The 20,738-nt window shown below is 43.7% G+C and overlaps 1 protein-coding gene across 5 annotated transcripts in view; it reads left to right on the top strand.

Annotated features, from left to right (window-relative positions):
• The window catches only part of SACS (sacsin molecular chaperone), a 66,082-nt gene that overhangs the window by 32,404 nt on the left and 12,940 nt on the right, over positions 1–20,738 (top strand). For 4 of the 5 annotated variants that reach the window (XR_012511602.1, XM_074377916.1, XM_074377918.1 and 1 more), the window contains 7 exons: positions 237–324; positions 1,234–1,319; positions 4,298–4,409; positions 6,837–6,983; positions 9,010–10,495; positions 11,105–11,196; positions 17,250–17,276. Coding sequence is in view for 4 of the 5 variants with exons in the window: in XM_074377916.1 (XP_074234017.1) it covers positions 237–324; positions 1,234–1,319; positions 4,298–4,409; positions 6,837–6,983; positions 9,010–10,495; positions 11,105–11,196; positions 17,250–17,276 (2,038 nt within the window). In the remaining variant the exon portion in view is untranslated. The remainder of the gene's footprint in view (positions 1–236; positions 325–1,233; positions 1,320–4,297; positions 4,410–6,836; positions 6,984–9,009; positions 10,496–11,104; positions 11,197–17,249; positions 17,277–20,738) is intronic. The other variant, XM_074377919.1, reaches the window with a different exon arrangement.

Below are 20,738 nucleotides of genomic sequence, written 5' to 3'. Positions count from 1 at the left end.
AATGTGTGTATCTTTACCTATTTGTAATTATTTAAGGAAAAATCATTTTAATTTTTAAATAAAATTTTTGACTAAATTTTTGTTTTTTAGAATATTCGCTTCTTCAGAACAGCTTATTTCCTGATAAGAATACTTAACAAACATTATTTCTTAAGTGAAAAAAATGAGGTAAATTTTTGACTTTCCAGAATTAGGAACTATATTGCTTTTCATACATTTTCTTTTCTTTTTTTCAGTTATCCGACTGGATCAAGATTGGAGATCTGACTTCCAAAAATGGTCATCTTTTTGTAAACCTCCAATCAAAAGGCTTAAAAGGAGGAGGTATAATATTGACTTTACCAGGAATAAATGCCATTTTTAGTTACATAAAGATCATGATTTAAAAGTGAAATGAAAGAACATACCATTGGGATGCGATGAGGGGATGTCGGGGCCAGAGGAAGAGGAGGGTGGGCGGAGTGGAGCCTGTGAATTGGAAGCGTGGCTGGGGTGGAGCAGTCTGTGGGCAGAGCCCCATGGCCTTGGTCCTGTGGATGCTTGGTCTTGGTGATTAGTTGTACCAAAGTGATGCAGATAAATGTATAGTGGTGATTTTGTTGTAAGCACAGATTTCTTTTTTACTTTTAAACATGTTTTTTTATTCCGTGCATCTGAGAAATTACTTCCCTCCTTTTCCCTCCACTTTCGTGTCACCTGTTTGAAGGTGACCTGGTTGGTTAGTTCTGAGAATCTCCAGTTTGGGGAAGACTTAGGGTATTTGAACTGGATAGCCATTGAGACAGTGACTGTGCTGAATTTCAAAACAACCAGAACACTGGTTGAGTTTGAGAATTTTAAGAATGCCCTAACAGGTGCCACCATCTGTGGCATGTTATTTAGTGGCTAAGCACCCACAAGACGGTGCCATTTATTTCATTTGCTTTGGCAAATAGAATACCACCATGCTCTTTATTTTTGAATTAATAATCTTATGTGACATATAGTATATTTTGAACATTTTAATAAAACCTAATTTGTAGTTTGGTTAAAAATCTTGAGATTTGATAAGTGGAATCTGCTTTACGTCCTGCTGGACCTGTTTAGTCAGGTGGGTTTTCATGCTGGAGTGCTGCAGTGAGACGTGTGAAGTCAGAACTTGTGTAATTTCCCTGTCTTAGAACCAGGTAACACATTGGTAGCAGGCCAGGGGAGTTTTTTTCTAAATCACTCTAAATGTGTTCTGTATTTTAGGTCGATTTGGTCAAACAACTCCACCACTTGTTGATTTTCTCAAGGATATTTTAAGAAGATATCCTGAAGGAGGACAGATTCTTAAGGTAGGTAGTTGTATGCGTGTGTGCATTCATACTAGTGAAAACGAGATGGGGTAAAATCACTGGGAGGTTCTATTTGTGTTTACATGACAAAGATTCTGTCTGGATTTGAATGGCTGTATCTGTGTCCTTCTGCGCCTGCGGTGCGCATGCTGGATGGGCTGGGCTGAGATGCAGTCAGTGTATATACAACCACGTGAGGGTTCAGGGCGGAGGAGCCCCCGGCTACTGTCTGCTATAATCTAGCAGTGTTGCTCTAGGAACACTTTTGTAATTTTTTGTAGTTACATAATGTAATTTTATGAATTTCATGTACCACCAACCAGCTGACCAAATAAAATAATACAAAGCCCACACCCAGGGGCTGTGAGCCCGTGCCTGCTTGAATGCCCTGGACTTAGAAGTTTGCTTTTTGACAGAGTTTATTTAAAAGGATAATTATTTTGGTTAAGTACTTCTATTTACAATATATTCTTTCAGTTTGAGTACACTCATTAAAAAAAAAACTGAACAGCCATAAAAGAAAGTAATAATGGAAGATATTGCAAAAATTATATTTTGTTTTTAAGCTTAATAAGAAACCTCCTTAATTAATTGTAAAAGTAGATCAGTTATTAAGCATTTTTTCTCATTACTTTGTGTTTAAAATCTTCCATATCTTAGCCTTTATTATATTTTCGAGTTTAGGTGGTAAAATTTTAGAGAATAAGCACTTTATTCTCTTTAACTTACCTTCAGTATGAAATGGCCATGCTCAGATGCTGCTTGAGGACTGCTGCATCTTGAGGGACTTTAATAATGACAACGTAGTGGAGCAGTTTAAGTCCATCTTTCAGAATAGGCATCAGTGGTTCATGGAGGGCTAATTTGAAAACTTTTTATATTGAGATATCAGGAAAGTGGAGATGGGAGGAGTGTTGTTACTGGGTTGTTACGGGGGTAGAGAGAGGCAAGCAGAATAAATTTAAAGTAGGATTTAGTGGGGTCTCATCAGTTCAGAAGTGCGTGAGTGAGACCCCACTGGGGGACGAGGCAGTGGTCACGAGCAGGGGCTTAGAACGTTTCAGAGTTGGCAAGAGCTGGTGCGTGGGCCTTCCACTCTGCTCATTGTGTGCCAGCCAACACAGTGTAAGTTTTGTTCCTTGGATATTTTAGTGAATTCGACTGTTTTAGATTTAATAGGAGTCTTAGAATCACCTAGCCTTAGACCACAACCTTTTGTGACGTTTGCTGAAATAGGTCCAGAGATATTTTAGCGACTAGCCCAGGGTCTTATGCAAATTGGCACATTGATTGCCTCTTCTTCTCAGAATCAGTTTGAAAGATATCCCCTGAGAAGAGTCACCCCATCCAATTTTTTGTCCAATTTGAGACTGATAATTGGAACCTGGGACTTGGGATTTTATCTCTAGTTTTCTCCACCTCTGCTCCCTAAAATGCACAGAAGTCACAAATAGCTATCCAGATGCAAGCAAGATCAGCCTCTGAAGTGCTGCCATTTGTAAGTTAAACTGGTATTTTGCTCCCTATTTAACTTTTATTTCTACCTTTAATATTAGTTTATGTTATATCCTAATGTAAATAAGATGGCTAAATTTTAGGGATTCTGTTAGACTAAATGAAGTGGGAATGGGTCTTAAAATCCTGTGAGAAGTAGGCAGTTGTGTAAACAGGAAGACTGGGTAGCTGATGAGGAGGTAGGTAGAGGTGTGGTCATGTTTGTGTTGGGGTTGAACAGCAGGTGGAATTGGGCACCCCCTACCTGGCCTTTTGTTGTTGGGTGTGTTGGGTGAGCTGACCACAGACCTGACCTCAAAACCAGCTCCTCGGCTCTGCACAGCTCCCTCACTCAGGCTGCGCCTTCCAGTGCAGGGGCTTTGCTGCTGCTGTAGAGAGGTATCAGTATGCGTCCTCTGTGCTCTTGCCGATCCCTGCCCCGTGTTTAGTGACTCCAGAGTGCTGGGAAGAAGAAATGGTGCTCCTCAAAGTTAGAGGTCCATGCGTGTTCTAGTACAGGGTGGATTATTATGTCTAAAGACCCATCCGTTTAACCACTTGATTTGGTTTGGTCCAAGTCACAGCTCATCTAGGAAATTGTCACCTGTTTCTTACTTCAGACTAAGCTAGGGATAGTATCTCTGGAGTTCATTTCGAGTTTGATGATTATGGTCTTGACTCTAGGAGTTGGACTCTTATTTCAGAGTCTGGAGCTCCCCCCTGATGGCCCAGAGCCCAGCATGCTTTTGGTGGGTGCACCAAAGTGACTGGTGGTGTTGAAAGGGGGACTTTGTAAGGCTAGTGAGGGGTGTGAGTCTTGTAGTCAGCCCTTTCCTTTCTACGTTACAGAGCCTGACTCCCCGTCCACCCACCCACTCACCCCCCATCCACCAAAGCGGGAATTTACTGCGTTCTTTATGAAAATGATGAGTCAGTTTCTGACCCTGAAGGAACTTTTCTCTTAGTACAGGAGAGAGACATGCTCCTCTGTCAGATTTTCAGGATGCAGCATACTAGTTAGCATCCTAAAGCACATGCAGACTGACGCATTGTTTTCTAAGGGAAGGGAAGTCTGGGAAGTGAGTAATAAATAAAGGTCTGTTTTGGAAACTGCTGGAGAATGAAGAGCATCCTGTGCAGCTTTTGGAGATAGGGTGATTTCTTTTGAAAGGAGGCTTTGTAAATTGTTGACTGTAAATAAGAGACAGAGTTGTAAATAGTTTCAGGATTTGTGTTTAGAAGCTAAGAGATAGCAAGTTAGAAAACCACATTTTTGGTGTGTATAATTGGAGAAGATTCGTGGTCCTCTCAGCTGTGCTGCCGTGTGTCTGTAGCAGTTCCTCTTACGTCTTGATGATGATGCAGATAGCGGGTTTCCTTTCCTTACGTGTGATTACTTTTTAAATATTATAGGTATATACAGAGATGGGTCGTGGATTACTGTATTATTAAATATTATTATTTTTGGTGTATTTCTTGACTAGGAATTGATTCAGAATGCAGAAGATGCTGGGGCCACAGAAGTTAAATTTTTGTACGATGAAACTCAGTATGGAACAGAGACCCTTTGGTCAGAAGACATGGCTCAGTATCAGGGTAAGAACCAATCATCAGTCAGGGACTAGTCTGATTTCTAGTAGCTTACAGTCCAGTGCTTAATGAACAGTCTAGCTACTGCTGGTCCTTTACTTCTTGGCATATTTAACTCCACTCCTTCAGGCTTTCTCTGCTTTTCGTGGGCAGGTATCTCTGCTAGTTGGAATTTTTACAGACCAAAGAATGAAAATCTTGAAACTCGAAGTATCAAGCAATGTAAATACATAAGCCTCTTATTCTGTTTAAGTGTTTTATATCGTTAGCAAGACAAAAGGACACCATTTCCAAATAGAACAGTTCTATGCATTTGGAGAGAAGTGAGGCTGTGGTTTTGTGCATTACTTTCTGCTCTTAGAGTACCCTTGCAGTATTCTGAAGTGGGGTGGAAAGACAGATTGAAAGAGAGAAGTGGATGAAGAAAATGAAAGAAGACAGTAAGAGAACCACAACTAATGCAAGGGCTCCGGAAGTCCTGCACTCTGAAGTGCTGTGTTGAAAAGAATAGTCATAACTTTCAGTGCAGCATAAAGCCAGCGGGATGGTTGTGAATGACTGTACGTGGGAGAAGTTATTGAGGAAAGGGAGGATCAGCTCAGACTTGCCTGGACATGTTTTTAAAGAGATGTGAGTTACTTATTTTTTAAAAGAGGTTTTGTGATTTAGGAGGATAACAACATTATTGTTAAATATTTAAATATTTACCATTTATTATAGCTAATATGTTTATTCTTAGGTCACATTTGTGATATGAAAGTTGCACTTTAAAGTTTCACGCAGAGATGCAATGAGACGTAATACGTCAGGAGGTTTTCGTTCTAGTCCTGCCTCCTGCCACCTTCCTGCCTTGGGCGGGTCATCTCACCTCCATGGTTCATCTTTGTAATGAGAGGATTAAACCAGTCAGGTTTCCTGGCTCTAAGATGCTATGATTTAATGTAATCATTGGTGAAAGATATCAAGTGTGGGTACAAGGGACTTCCATTACCCTGTTACACATCTCCACGGGGCACTGGTGTGTCGAGGGGCAGCTCTGACCCTCATGTTTACTCACTGTGACTAAGCAGAGTGCTGGGCCTCGCTTACCTGCAGTCTGCGCACCTACTGAATGGTAACAAGAGCACAGTCTTCCTCCCAGGTTCTCGGAGGATTGCGTCAGGTCACGTACGTAACGACGTTTTATGTCTGGTGTCATACGGATATTGTGAGTGTGCTATCAGACCATAAAGGTGAGAGTGTGAGGAGGTCCTGGGCGTATCTCACTTCCAAAATCTATCTCATATGTAGAAAGTTTTGCTTCTAGCCCTCATTAAAAAAAAGTTTGAAATAAGATTGTTTACCTGAGTTTGTATGTAAGCATACTTAGAGAGAGGCTTTTTAAAGTGATGTCAGATCAACTGCTTTTAAAAAATGTGGACGTACAAAAGGAGGTGGACGTGATCTTTGGGCTCTTTGATTGACAGGCGTTTGAGGGCCCTCTGCGCTGCTGGTGTTTGAGGGCGTCTTTCTCTTGCGATCGGGTGCGAGCAGTGTCTTGGCTGATACCATCTTCTTGGGTTGCAGCTTTTCCCTTTACTGACAGTGTTGTAGATGAGAACTCTTGAATTCAACTTACTTTAGTTCCTTTTTATATGATGAGATGACAGAAAGCTCAGAATGTCTAATCTGATGAAGAAAAATGAGAGATCTTATCCAGTTTCACACTTTACTAAGGATGTCAAGAGTATAGTTAATTAAGAGACACAAGTGAAGGAGGCATGAAGTCGGGGACCCCCAGAGCTCCCCCCGGGGAGGACACATCTCGGCTGAGGGTTGGCAGAAGTGGCCTCTGAGTGCTTGTCCTGCCGACAAAAGCCTTGGCTATTCTCGTATCCCTGCTTTGACTACTTTGCAAATAGCAGTCACACCATTTTTGTAAAACAGACTGTAGCCAACACTGTCGTATCTGTGCTTGAATTCAGAGGCATGTGAGAAGGATTATTTTTCTCCTCATGAAATAATATGTTAACAAGGTTTCTTTGGATAGCAACTCTTCTCAGTACATTTACAAGTAATTCCATTTACATAAGCAAGCAAGCAAGCAAGCAAGCAAGCAAGCAAGCTATTTAGGAACAAATTTTACAAAGTAGTATACTGTGATTGATTTTCTTGGTTGCCCTGTTCTGAGTGTCTTAAGTACCATAATTTTTCCTTTTCGGATTTTTGGTCAACAATATCATATTTCTTCTGCCTGTAAGTTTTTTCCATTAATTCGTATTTCTGTTTTTATTTTGAAAACAACCAAACTGTAATGCTGAATTCAGTCACTCCATTCAGTTTTTCCGTCTTCCCGTCAAATAAGCAATGTTATACAGATAAAGTTCTTGACCGAGAGCTGAACACTGTGGCTCACTTCTTTGTCCACCCCTGCATGTGCGTCGTACTGTCCAGGGCCAGCTCTCTACGTGTACAACAATGCGGTTTTCACCCCGGAGGACTGGCATGGCATTCAGGAAATAGCAAGGAGCAGGAAAAAGGACGACCCTTTGAAGGTTGGAAGATTTGGAATTGGGTTTAATTCTGTCTATCATATAACAGGTATAGTATTTGGCTTTTCAGTTTTGATACTGAAAGTTATTTTAGCCTATATTTTGTAGTTTATTTGGTTAACATCAGAGGTGATATTGCTTTAAAAGCTATCTTTCCCAAGTTCTCTGTCAGTGGCAAGAAATATCAATGAAATATCAGCGTGTCTTGAGTTTTCTCAAATTACAATGGTAACTATACTGAATCTTTATCATGTGATGCTAAAAGTTAATGTCATCATTTCTGGTGGAATCAGTGTAATATATTAAGTCGTTTTATGTAAGGTTTGAAATGTAGGTGTTGAAGGCCACACAAAATTACTACTCTAAAAAATGTTTACGCTGCAAATCTTTGAGTCAGGCAAGCCGATTTTTACAGATTTTCTTGCACACGTGTTTACATAACAGGAAGAGGGAAGTATAATAGCCCAGTGGTATTGACTGACAGCAATCTTTACAGTGATTCTGGTTTCTCGTTTTCCTCATAAAAATCTTGCTGTCTTTAAACTTGCAAGTATTTTAACGGTGACTTTAAAATCATGTTTGGAATCTAGAAAGAATATGAGGTTTCTGATTCATTGTTATAATAGAAAATACTTGAGACTCTTTAGGTAGACACGTATCTCTGAGTATATGGCTTTTCTTCTAGAATCAAAGCTCTTAGTATTTACTATAGTTTTGTGGTAAAATTTTTTTTTTATGAAATTGACACTTGTTACATGGTTTAACTGCAAACCATTTTTGCATTTTGAATTTGCAGGAGAGGGGGAGGGATTGTGCTGGCAGAGCTATAGCTGTAGCTAGTGTGACCACGTAGTTTATCACCCAAACTGGCCACTCCTGAGAGTGAAAGAGGTGCTGTTATTCTCAGACAGTGGCCTGAGTTGGAACTGCCCTGGGCAAGTGGGACGTAGGGTCACCCTCACTGTGGCCCACTTTTAGTAAGCCTATTTTTAAAATTGCATTTACATTATTATAATGTACACTAATGTATTAAGTAATATTAATTACATATTATATAATAAAACTTGTTAAATCAGCACAGTATTATATAACTGTTACACGTGACTATTCATATATGTGAGTCACCCCTCAGGTCCGTGACATGTGCTAGTTCTCAGATTCTGTGGGGGCACAGTCACGCGGGGGCCGCTGTACCAGAGCGAGCTGTTTAGACAGTCCAGCCGACTGCCAGCGTCTGTGTCGCGCTGTGGGTTTGTTCGCTACTTGAGAATGAGCACATTTATGTGGGGCAGTATTAACTGGGGTGCTGTTTTCTAGTCTGAGGATTTGTGAAGGTCCTGAGTCACGCTTTACAGCCATCAAGAGTCTCCCTGACATAACTTCAATCATGGGAGGGGAAAAGGGAGTGTGGACAAAGGACCACATTGTTGACTGACATGGTGGCTGGCTTGGTGGATGTAACATTTCCTACTTAAAACACCTGAGAGCTTAGGAGTTGGTTGTGACAACTGGGCCTGCAGTTGATGACCATAAATGTTACAGGTGTACATCCCTGGACCTGCATGTCGCATGAAAGTCAGGTGCCCATTTCAGACGCAGTCCAGGGTGCACGCGCTCTGACACACACGGTGGGTGGAGTCGCCTGTGCTGTTCTTTCCCTCCCCTCTTTTTCAGAGAATCTGTGGTTGAAGCTTTTATTTTGAGCATAGGATGCAACTCTGTTCTGTTTAGTTAGGTTCACATGGCTGGGGGAGCAGTGTAATTATCCGGATACTTTACATATTTTAGTTGTTTAATATGTATTTTAAGATATGTCCTACGTTTTCACAACCAGGTAAAGTCTCTCAATGCCTGGTACTTTTTGAATCAAAAAAGAAATCATTATTTTTCGTGTTCAAAGAATTATATTCCCAAAGCTAAATTTAATTTCTTTTTAGATCAATCTGTTTAGAATCATTTTGTGGCCCATCCTTTTTCATGTGTAACATTTTGCGAGTAACGATACATGGTGGTTAGAATTATAATTGTCCATTAGATTTCAGAGTTGATGATGACTGTTGAATTTTCCTTTTCAGATGTTCCTTGTATCTTCAGTGGTGACCAGATTGGGATGTTAGATCCTCATCAAACTCTTTTTGGTCCACATGAATCAGGCCAATGTTGGAATCTCAAAGATGATAGCAAAGAAATTAGCAAGCTTTCAGACCAGTTTGCACCATTTATTGGGATTTTTGGAAGCACCAAGGAAACATTTATAAATGGCAGTTTTCCAGGAACATTTTTCCGTTTCCCTCTTCGCCTTCAACCCTCCCAGCTTAGTAGCAACCTCTACGATAAGCAGAAGGTTCTTGAGTTGTTTGAGTCTTTCAGGGCAGATGCAGACACGGTGCTGCTCTTTCTGAAAAGTGTGCAGGATGTCTCCTTATATGTCCGCGAGGCGAGTGGAACAGAGAAGCTGGTGTTCAGAGTGAGCGCTCGTGAGGGCGGGGCCCTGGGACGTGAGCGGCCGGATTCTGTGAAGATCCTGGGAGGCGCCATAAGTGACTACTGTGAGAAGATCCCCAGCGGCAGCGTAACCGTTGTGACGTACCCTGTAGACATAGCTGTAGAAGATGGGAGTGCCACGGGCGTGCAGGAGGCGTCTTGGCTGGTGTGCAACAGTGTGGGCGGGCGAGGGATTAGCAGTAAACTCGATTTGCTAGCTGATGAGCTGAAATTCGTCCCCGTCATTGGCATCGCCATGCCTTTATCAAGCAGAGAGGATGGAGAGGAAGGAGCAGTGTCCAGGTTCTCAGGGAAAGCCTTCTGTTTCCTTCCTTTACCGCCTGGGGAGGAGAGTAAGACGGGCCTCCCGGTTCACGTCAGTGGGTTCTTCGGCCTGACCGACAACCGCAGGAGCATCAAGTGGAGGGAGCTGGACCAGTGGAGGGACCCGGCCGCCCTGTGGAACGAGCTGCTTGTCGTGAGCGTGGTCCCGGGGGCCTATGCTGCCCTGGTCCTGGATGCCATCAGACGCCTGCAGGCGGCGAGTCCCCCCGGCCTGCCGCTGTCGGTGGCCAGCGTCTACGGGCTCTGGCCCGACGCGGACCAGGTCAGGGCGCACTGGCGGCCTGTGCTGGGGCCCCTGTTCAGCGAGCTCTTCCAGCACGCGGTCCTTCACTCCGCCAGCGGCCACTGGGTCAGGCTGGAGCAGGCGTGCTTCTCCGAGCTGGACGAAAGCCTGGAGTACACACAGTCCGTGCTCAGCTACCTCCAGAGCTCCGGGAAGCAGGTGGTCAAAGTGCCGGCCCACGTGGCCGCGGCCGTGGGGCTGGCAGCGCCCAGCACCAGGCCGGTGCAGAAAGTGACGCCCGCCTGGACGCGGCAGGTGCTGCGGAAGGCCGCGCACGCGGGCGGCGCCGCGGAGAAGCTGCACCTCCTGGAGTTCGTGCTTGCCGACCGCGCCTACAGCGAGCTGCTCGGGCTGGAGCTGCTGCCTCTGCAGAACGGCAGCTTTGTTCCCTTCTCCTCCTCTGTGTCTGATCAAGACATCGTTTACATTACCTCAGAAGACTACCCACGGTGAGCGCCCAGCGCAAGTGCGCGCTCAGCCTTAGGGACGCCCCTCTCGCCCGCACACAGGCACCTGCTGAGATGTGGCAGGTCCCAGCCGACTTCACAGTCGGGGAGGTTCTGCAGGGCTGCTTTGATAAAAGGTGGTTGGATACACACTTACATTCCAAAGTGAAAAAGCATTCAGATGTTTATCAGTTGAAAGCCAAGCAGTTGTTTTTCTTGGAAATTCCAGTAACAGAACACTGAAAACAATGGTTATAAAGAGCTGATAATAACTAAAATTAGTCAAAATGAATTATTTTGAGGAAATTAACTAAAATACTATATTAAATAATTCTTTATAACTGAGGATGTGTGTTGACATTTCAGAAAGTAAAATTAGTTTCATGCTAAGATGTTTAGGCTGTTTCTGGGTTTGAATATGGTACATGACCCCTCATGTTTTAAAGCAGAGCCTGGATAATACTTGCTCAAAAAGTACTTTTGAAGTGTGTGATTTGATGGGTACGTTATAATTTATGTAAAATAGTGAGTACATTTAACTGGCTTGAAATTACGTGATTGCATTTCTTTATCTTGGAAGATTAAAATTGTTGTGTTTCTTTCACTTTTTAGGTCCCTTTTCCCAGGTCTTGAAGGAAGATTTATTTTGGATAACTTGAAGCCTCACCTTTTAGCTGCTTTAAAGGAAGCTGCCCAAACCCGAGGTATTATAGTTGTTTAGTTTTTTTTATTATTTAATAAATGTGTTTATAAAAATGTAAACAGTTTCTGTAAGTTTCCTATTAAGTTGAACCAATATGAAATCGCCAATGATTATCCGTTTTAGACCTGTAACTCAGCAGTTTCATATGGTTCAGCCTCATATCATTGTTGTATTTTAAGGTATCTCAGTACTGGATTCTGAGACCTAAAAGAATCCAAAGGTGATTATTAAAAATCTGTCCTGTCTCATGGTATGGTAGTGTGCATTTATCAGAACAATTTATCACACCTGCACAGTGCTTTACAGTTTTTCAGTGCTTTCCCATTTCTTTCTTGTTTGAGCCCCCATCCTCATCCCTTGAAGCCTGTGTAGTAGTGAGGACAGCTGGTGTCAGTTTGGTTGCACAGATGAGGAGACAAGGTTGTCAGCCTTGTTCTGCTGCCCACATCACCTGCCCCCACCGTTCTGTGCTGGGGCAGCTTCAGGGAAGTCTAGCCTGATGAAGTTACCTCTGCAGCAAGGTCAGGAAAGGGGACTTCTGGGGTCATAGCAAAGGATGGGTGTCCTACACTGGGAATTCTTTTTAGGAAAAGACAGAATAGTTGGGGGAAAAAAATAACTGTGGTTCTAAGTTTAATATCTTTCAACTTTTGTGAGCATCCTTTCCCTTCTAAGACTGTTGCCTGAACTTTTTTTAAGTTAGACATGGGGCTGAAAAATTCTGGATTGTTCTACTGGTTAAAGTTGTGAAGCATATTCTTTATGATACATCTTTTATAGTCTGTGCTGTTTTCAAAGATAATGGCCAAAGGAATGGTTGCTGATGATTGTGCATCTTCATTCATTTAAATATGGACCAAAGGAGTTGGAATGGGAGAGGCAAGTTCAGGATGAGCCAGAGTGAGGCTCGAGGGAATGAGAGTGTGAACACTGTTGCATGAGGACTCTAACCGGGAGGCATCACTGTGACGCTGGTGTTCCCTCCCTTAATTAGGAATTGTCATCTTCCAAGTGTCCTTTTTGGGAGCCTAACTATGGATTCCTATAATCTTAACATTCTTTGCTGCAAACTTTTAGATATCCTTATCTTCCAAATTCTCTTACTATATTCCTGTAGGAAAACTTCACACTGAAGTATAATGTACCTGCAAGAAAGCGTAAGTATCTTAAATGTAGGCCTAATGAAGTTTTACAGATTGAACATGCCAGATCAAAACCAGAAGACTCCAACACCAGGGACCTGCTTTTCCATGAGGGGCACATCCTCTCAAGGGCAACCATGACCCTGACTCTTAATGGTGTGGATGGATTGAGTGAGTTACATACATACTTCTGGGGAGAGGGGCCTTGTGGACTGTGCTCCTTTGCTTGTGAGACCTTGTGTTTTATCTCTGGTTCTTGGTTAATCTTTTTGGACTGTTACACTAGATGGGCCGTCTTCACTGTGTGTTTGTCTCCCGTCACGTGTGGCTCAGTTGTCCCACAGGTTGTCTTCATGGTCACTTTTCTTTGTCCTGCTTTGAGGAACAGCCTGCCATTCTTGTGATTGTTCATTACCCTGCCCCCAGCCTTTCTAGCACTTTACTGGCTGTATGGGTGACGGGTGACTGCCTCCTGTGCATCCTCCCCATTATTTTTATACCATTAATTCCAGACAAAAATTAGATTTGATATTTGTTTATTGCCATTAGCAGTTCTGATGTTTTGGGGACATTATAATATAGGGGCTGATGGGGACCCAATAAATGACACATTTGCTCTCCTTTCCTGAGACCTGAGTCAGTGAAGAGAGGTGCAGAGGGGACCCCAGCAGATAGATGTCCGAGATCACCCATGTGTTACTGACAGCTCTGGTATCGAGATTGTGGCGTGAGGCCCGCAGTGGACCGTGGAACTCCAGAGTCACAGGGGTAGCTCGCCAGCCCTGCACAGCGGGGTGGGGGGAGCCATCCTGGGAGGCTTCCTGGGCACGGGCAGAGTCTCCCTCTAAACTGACCGGTCGATAAGTCATCCCACTTTCTGGTGGCATGGGGAGATGGGGGATTGGTAAGGGGAGAGGCCAGGAGTGTTGGTTTCTGGAGCACCCTTCATGCGGTAGGAAACATCACAAGTACATGACATTTCATCTTTTTGCTCTAAATGATGATTATGCAGTTGTTTTGCTAACTCAAAGCCCTGCAGACTTCTGTTTACCAATTTTCAGTAAAAACTGATTGGTCAGCTTTGAACGTACTGTTGTGTATAGTTCAAATGTGAAGGTTTTCTCTGCAGTGGGTATTTCTCTAATTCTGTAACCCAGGCAGAATCTGTCTAATTACACGGTAGTTGTACCTTTTACTTGTCTCATGTTTAAAATCCTGAGCTAACTGTTAAACCGCTGTTTGTACTTGGCTGTTTACCTCTGTTGCCCCTTCCCCTTCGCGATTACATGCTGCGGTCTTTCCCGTGGGGGGAGACAAAACAGGCCTTGCCTTTGACTCGATGTCTGCATTCTCCACGGTCCAGCTTCTAGAAGGAGCAGTGTGTGCTTACGGTCTGCACTTCCTCATTGTCCGCTGTCACCGCAGACGAGCTTTTGCTTCTACTCTCATTCCAATAACCTTGTCAGACTGAGGTCAGCAGTTAGTGATTTTTTTTATTATGAAATCCAGTGGAATTTTTTCCCATAAGAGCACATCTGAGGCCCTCAAGACTCAGTGACATCGAATATGCAAGATTGCCTTATTACCAGACGAAATGAGAAGAAGGCTGAGGGGAGGGTGGTGGACAGTCACAGCTCACCGCTCAGTGTTCCCTGGTTTGGCATCATGGCAGGAGGACTAGTTACTGAAAACCTCTGTGGAAGCGGCTTACTCCTGGTGGGCACTTCTCTGAGGATCAGGTGACATGCACATACTAGGTACAGTGACACAGTACCCACGCTTAATAAATGCTGAGAAGGGGCAGCTGTTGTCATTTTGCCCTTGGAGTTCCTTAAGTATTTCCAAATCCCCATTTGCACAACTTGAGTCTTCATCCTCTGTCTAAGTGCCCAGAGAGACAGGCACCCATCGTCCACGTGCTCTCATTCTCCAGGGTCCCGTGACTCAACCTGCTGCGTCTGTCCCTCCCTCTTACCGCGCTGCCACTGCTGGGTGCAGGCCCCCCATCCCTGACGCATCACTGCAACTTCTCAGGACTCCTGCCTCCAGTGCTCACCCTTCCGCCCACCCACCCCTGCCCTGCTGAAGCCCTGCCTGTGGACACTGATCGGGTGGGGCTCGTCTTGGGAGAGTGGGCTCCCTCGCGTTTCTCCGCTGTGCTCATTGCCTGGCACGTGCGGACTGACAGACTCGGAGCGGAGCCCAAGGGGTCTGTACCAGCGTGCAGCCCAGGGCCTACAAGGTGGTTGCTTGGTAAATTTTTTTTTACTCAAATTATGGTTTTCCCATTTATGGACATTGTGTTCCATTTGCTTAGAGCACTCTTCCCATCCTTCACTCTGCCTTGCTAACTTTTACTCATCTTGTGACATTCAGCCCACACGTCTCCTGCGAGAGGCTTTCTGTCACCTCTCCCCATGCCCTGCCCTCCTGTGCAGATCTAGGAGATGCCTCTGTGTCACTCATATGGCCTGTCCTCCTGGCCTGATGACAGCCATGGTTGTCCTGTGCTGGACTTTGAAATCCCGAGTGCAGGGGCGACCTCTTACTTTCTTTTGTGTTCCCAGCACCTGGGGGGCGAGCTGATGCTCGTGCCTCCATTCCTGGGCCGGGCGGGATGCACTGGGGGCAGGGAGGGCAGGGTGCGAGGTGAGCAGGCAGGGCTCCATGTTGGAGTCAGTGTTTCTTTTTCAAATGTGTATCTTCAGTATCTTACTTGTTCTCCACGGTCGTGAGGTGATACAACCTGCGTCGTTGTCCTCCTCTGAGGGATGGAGACACTGAAGCTGAAAGAATGTGAAGGATTTAAATGGCTCGCCTGAGTTGCAGAGTTGGAATGACGATTCTGCTTTGTTTTGTTTTTTCTATTTACAGGTCTAGATCATTTCTGTATTAAGTTACTTGAGTAAATGGGTGAATGGGTGACCATCAGAAGTTAGAAGAGCAGGGAAATTGGTTTTGGAGGAAAACAGAAAAAAAGCAAAGTCAGACAAATGGTAGGAATGCCTAACAGGTTGGCACCAAAATCCTATTTATATTTAAATTTTGTACATCAATTGATTACATATGGCCTCAGGCCTTGTTCCATGTCACAACCGAAGTCTCTGCAGTGAACACTTGCTGGCGTTTCCTCTGCGTGCCAGGCATGGTGCCAGGTGGAGAGGATGTACAGGTGAACGGGACTGAAGGGATGCACAGGGTAACCAGTGCTGGTGGCTAGCGGTGGGGCCTTGGTCAGATACTGAGAACAGAGTCGGTGCTCGGAGGGCTGGCAGGTCAGGGGACCTCAGAGGAGCTGGGCGTTCAGGGCAAAGCCTGCAGACTGCACGTCTGGAGGGGTGGTGTGTTCACACTGTCCGCTCCCGCACGACTGTGCGATCACTGAAGTGTTCATCACAGAGAGACCGACCGCACACGTATGCGGGCAGAGAGCTGCAGAAAAAAAGTGTCAGTTTTGGGTGTCAGCCCCCGGTGTGTGAATCAGAAGTTTCCTAAAGATTCTAGTGCAAGATTTGTGCCATGGGGGTGTTGTGGGCTCCTCCTTCCGCAGCGACTTCGGACAAAAGGACTGTGTTTTAGGAAGCCCACCCTCACGCTTTTTGAGGTGTTGTTTCTCACCTCAAGTGTGGAAATAACCTCGGAAATCTCCCCACGTTGATTCTTGCCTCTCTAGTTAATTCCACACAGTACTGCTAGGATTATCTTTTTGAAATAAAAATCCCCCCCTTCTTATCTGAAAATCTTTCAGTGGCTTCATCCCCTTTGTCTCTGGAACAAAGGCCAAAATCCTCACCACATGAGGCTCTCTGTGATCTGGCTCCATTTTCTGTGTTGCATGATGCCAGTACCTGGAAAGGGTCTGCCGGCACCTGCTGCTACTGTGATTGTTGACAGTCCCCACTTACCTCCCCTGATCGCTCGTGTCCGGAAGGCAGCATGTTCTTTCCCCTCCGGGGTGCGGTGCACAGGGCTTCCTTTGCCCTCCTCGCCGTCTGGCTCCCTCGTGCTCCGCTTTTACGCGGCCCATGTGTACTGACACAGCTCTAAGCCCCTAGGAGCACTTGTACACTTGTCCCTGCTGGATCATTAAATCGTGTGTCTACCCACTGCCTCCCCCAGGAGACTGCAAGGCAAGGCCTAGAACCATGTCTGTTCTGTTTATTTCTGTATCCCTAGTGCTCAGTCAATACTGACTGACTGAAAAAATGCTCTAAAGTAACTGGAAGGATGCTATGACCAGCAGGGCTTAAATCCCTTTGCTTAGACCAGTGGTCTCTGTGTCAGCTGCCCAGTGGAGCACATGCCTAGACCTCTCACCGAGTGGGAGAGATGTGCCTGCTGTAGGCAGAGGAGGTTCAGATGTCCGTGGAGCAGTTCCCTGAAGTCTGTAACTGTTGGTGGTCACCGCAGGCAAGCAGTGGAATATGTGATAAAGCTCCCTTTCTTTGTCATAAGGGCAGAATTAATTGTGCTGTACTGAGATTGTACAGAGATATTCCAGAAATTTTCAAAAATCTGATGTCTTACTTTAATTATCTAGGCTACCTGAATATCACGTGGTGATCACCTGTACAGAAAGGCCACCCAGAGCTTATCACCTGACTGTCTTTATGTTGCTGAGAAGTAATTTATGCATAGAAAGTACATAATCTTTCTTCTTTAATTTCTTTCTGTACCGAGATTCTCCACCCTTAACGTAGTGTGGATTTAGTTTGCAGTGAAATACATCTTTAAATCTTAAATGTACATTCTCCTACGTTTGGAGGTTTGTTTATGGCTTTTCTTTTACATAATGATGTGTAAAGATTCTGCAAATAGTGTTATCTTAAGACACAGAATAATTTCTATAGCTGTCATGTGAAAATTGTGACAATGCTGGCTTTTTCTAAGAACAGATTTAATTATGTTCTAGCACAACAGCTTCTCTGGGGATATTCAGGTATGGTGACTGACTAAACGTTGTGTTCATTTATAGCCTGATGTTTTTGTTCATTTGATTCTTTGAATCCTGTTTTTTCATTTACCTAAGTAGCTAGAAATTACGTCAACCTTTTTTTTTTCTGATGGTAATAACTACTAAAGGAGAGAGGAAACTATACTAACAGAGGAATTTAGATGACTGTTACACACACCACAAGAAAATCGTATTTAAATGACTTGGAAACATGATTTCATAGACCATTTAGTCTCAAATGAGAGAACGATGCTGAAATTTGTATTTTAAGCTGTGGTATTTTATGGGAAAGTGTGAGAGCACACACACCTGTGAAATGGTGCACATAAATACTGAGACTAACAGGATGAAGGCGAATCCACCCTGGGACCTGTGACGATGAGGCGAGAAGCCCTCATGCAGACGGGCCGCCAGGAGCGCGGGCGGCCGACGGCTTGCAGTCAGAACAGTCGGCCGGTAGTTCTTGCAAGGCCGAGTGGCATTTACTGTCTTTTTTTTAAAACAAGTTTTGACTCAATTTGTATTATTTCCCCCCAGTTCATGTTTCACTTGGAAAATTAGAGGATGTAGGATTTGCTTTATAAGAAATTGTTTTTATAGTAGACATTATATTTGGAGTCAGTCTATTCCCTGAAGCAGGCAATACCTATATTACAATTAATTTAGAAACCAAGTCACTGAGAATTCATATAAATATTAATTTTGGTTTCTAGCTTGTGCTAAAAGTGGCTTCTCAGTCACAGCTGCCGTGACTCCGCGCTCTCACGTCTCCTGGTGTGACCCACGGGAAGGCAGGCTGGGTGTGCGCTGCCGCCCGCCGCCTCCTGCCCGGGCACGCCGGCATCTCCCCGCCGCGGGCCCCGCCCCGGCTCACGGAGGTGGCGGCAGCAGCATCGTGCTGACTTCTGGAGAAGTGTGGTCACAAGGGCTCTTGTGAACCACCTCGGTGCCTTCCCCCTTAGCCGGTAGGTTTCCACTGGCCGCTTGGTGCGCCCTGTGCTGGTGCCGGGCTTGCAGGGCGCCCGGCGGAGGGCGGAGGGTTGAGCAGCGGGCAGGCTGCCCTCCCCTTCCTCTGTGCGCTCCATTTCTTTCCCTTTTTTAATTTTTGATTCTCTGGGGATTTGACTGATATACAGCATACCATTTAAGGGGACCCTCACCTTATTCTGAAGTAGACTAATATCCTATTTCCAACCATGTTGAAAATCTTTCTCGAAGTTAGTACTGAACATAAATGCAGAAATAAACAAAAAACGGAGCGCAGTCTTTGAACAGTGATTCACGTTGGTGTTACTGCTTTGCACTGATCTACAGTAAAGCACAGATTACTCTTTGAAGAGTCATTGCTAAATCATCATATTTGGTAAGAGTTCAGATAAAAACTTTCTATCTCCGGGAGCACCTGCAGTGCTAGACAGTTAACCTCGTTTGGCAGTGCTGATAATTGTAAAGGCCAGGCCACGAAACACAAGCCATTTATTAAAATGCTGTGAAATTACTTTGCTGATACCTTTAGAGGTGTTTCACAATTTCAGTGCCTTTCTAACCCAGGGCATGTAGACTTTTTCGTTTATACTTTAGGGTTAAAAGCTAAAGGCATAAATACAAAATAAATAGAAGTCAGGACTTCAGACTGAATCGACTTACGTATTTAGAATTGGCTCTTACTCCATTTTCTCTCTCCTTTATTTTCTAAGATGCTTTTTCATTTGAGCATGACTGGTGTTAATCGCATGTTACATGTGGTATGTGTGCTTTTTGGCATTTATTTATACATTGATATTAGGTAATTTTCCTGAAGGTAGGTATGTGTTTTATAAATTGCCAAATTTCATGCAAGGATATTGCATAGGATTTTGTACAAAATGCATGTCATGTGGTGATTATTAATACAGAACACAGTGTGGTGCATATTTGACTTTTTTTTTTTGTTTTTTGAGTGTTCTGAATTTTAATTTCTAACTCTTTTTTCTTATCTTTGGCATTATATCCTTGCCTTATGACTTAGATATTCTATTATAGTTAATTCAATTCAGTAAGCATTTTAAAAACATTCAAAAATTAATTTAACAATTATATTTTAATGGGATTCATAGACCAAGGAGGTTATACTAGTCAGACTGCTGCAAGATTTTGACTTCTTAAATACTACTACTTGATTTAGTCTAAGTCTACATACAATGTAGAAACTGTAAATAATCAGAATGTAGGTAAGAATGTGCCCTTGCTTAAACTTTTGTGGCAGTAATTTTAAGTGTCATATTGTAACATGAAAGATAACTTTCTTGGTAGAAGGTAAGGTCATCTTCCTGATGTGTGAGTCTGTGAAACACGGGTGTCCTTCCTGGGTTAACAAATAATGATACACAGACATTCCAAGGGGCTTGAGGTGTGCCCTCTTTTATAGCTTTTCCCAAAATTAGTCTTTTAAGAAACTGTATGTACATAGGGGGTAAATGGAGTATTAGTTTTCCATAAGATTGAATTTGAGATGCTTTTTATTCCACTATATGGGTAAATATATACCTATAGGTATAGAGTGTTATTTTAAAATTTTGTTACTACTGGTATTATAAATACTCTGAAACACAAAATGCACTTAGAAATAAAAAGTTATTTTCTAGACTACTGGGCAAAAATCTTTTTCCTCCAGACAGAATCTTACCAGTCTCCTAGTTTACAAAACACCCAGAAGTGGAGCTGCTTGGTGGGGGGAACCCCTGCCTTCACAGTCGTGCCCTACTTGCTCCCGTTGCTTGTCCCTGAAGCATTTCTGCAGAGGCCCAGAGCCCAGAGGAGCGCACTTTAGTCAGTGATCGGTCCCAAGGAGGGTTGTGAATGTGCTCCCACCCTGGACACGTGCACAGAGCAGTCTTAGCACTAGGACCTCATCCCCATCCTTTCTCCAGATGATAAATCGAGTCCCAGAAAGCTTACATGACACCTAGTTCACCCATCCAACTAATGGTGCAGAGGAAACTCCACGTCTCCTTGTGGCCTCAGCTTCTGAAGGCGTTGATCAGCTGGGACAGAGATGCCAGCCAGCCCCTGTGCCCTCACCTTGGGCCCACTCTTTATTCTGTGCAGCCATGTGGCTCCTGGAAACATGAAAAACAGAAATTCTTATTGGGTTTACTTATAAATTACCCTTAAATAAAATGGTTCTTTAAAAAAAATTATCCCATTTTCTTTGATGCTTTTATTTGTGGACAAATAACCACTAAAAATTGTTTTCCATGTTGATTCTATTTGTAGGACATTATAGGATAATTTAAAAAACACATGTAAATGCATTTTACATATATTTAAAATAAGCAATTTCCAGAGAGAATTATTGCTCCCATAGGCAATTATAAATATGGATTAATGTGTGATTCTCTATCAGCTCCGTTACACTGAATTTTTGCATTTTTACAGTATACTTAAAACTCTTCAAAAGACTTTCTA

The sequence above is a fragment of the Camelus bactrianus genome, chromosome 14, assembly GCF_048773025.1.
Source record: "Camelus bactrianus isolate YW-2024 breed Bactrian camel chromosome 14, ASM4877302v1, whole genome shotgun sequence".
Classification (NCBI taxonomy): domain Eukaryota; kingdom Metazoa; phylum Chordata; class Mammalia; order Artiodactyla; family Camelidae; genus Camelus; species Camelus bactrianus.
This window is presented reverse-complemented; position numbering and strand designations above follow the sequence as displayed.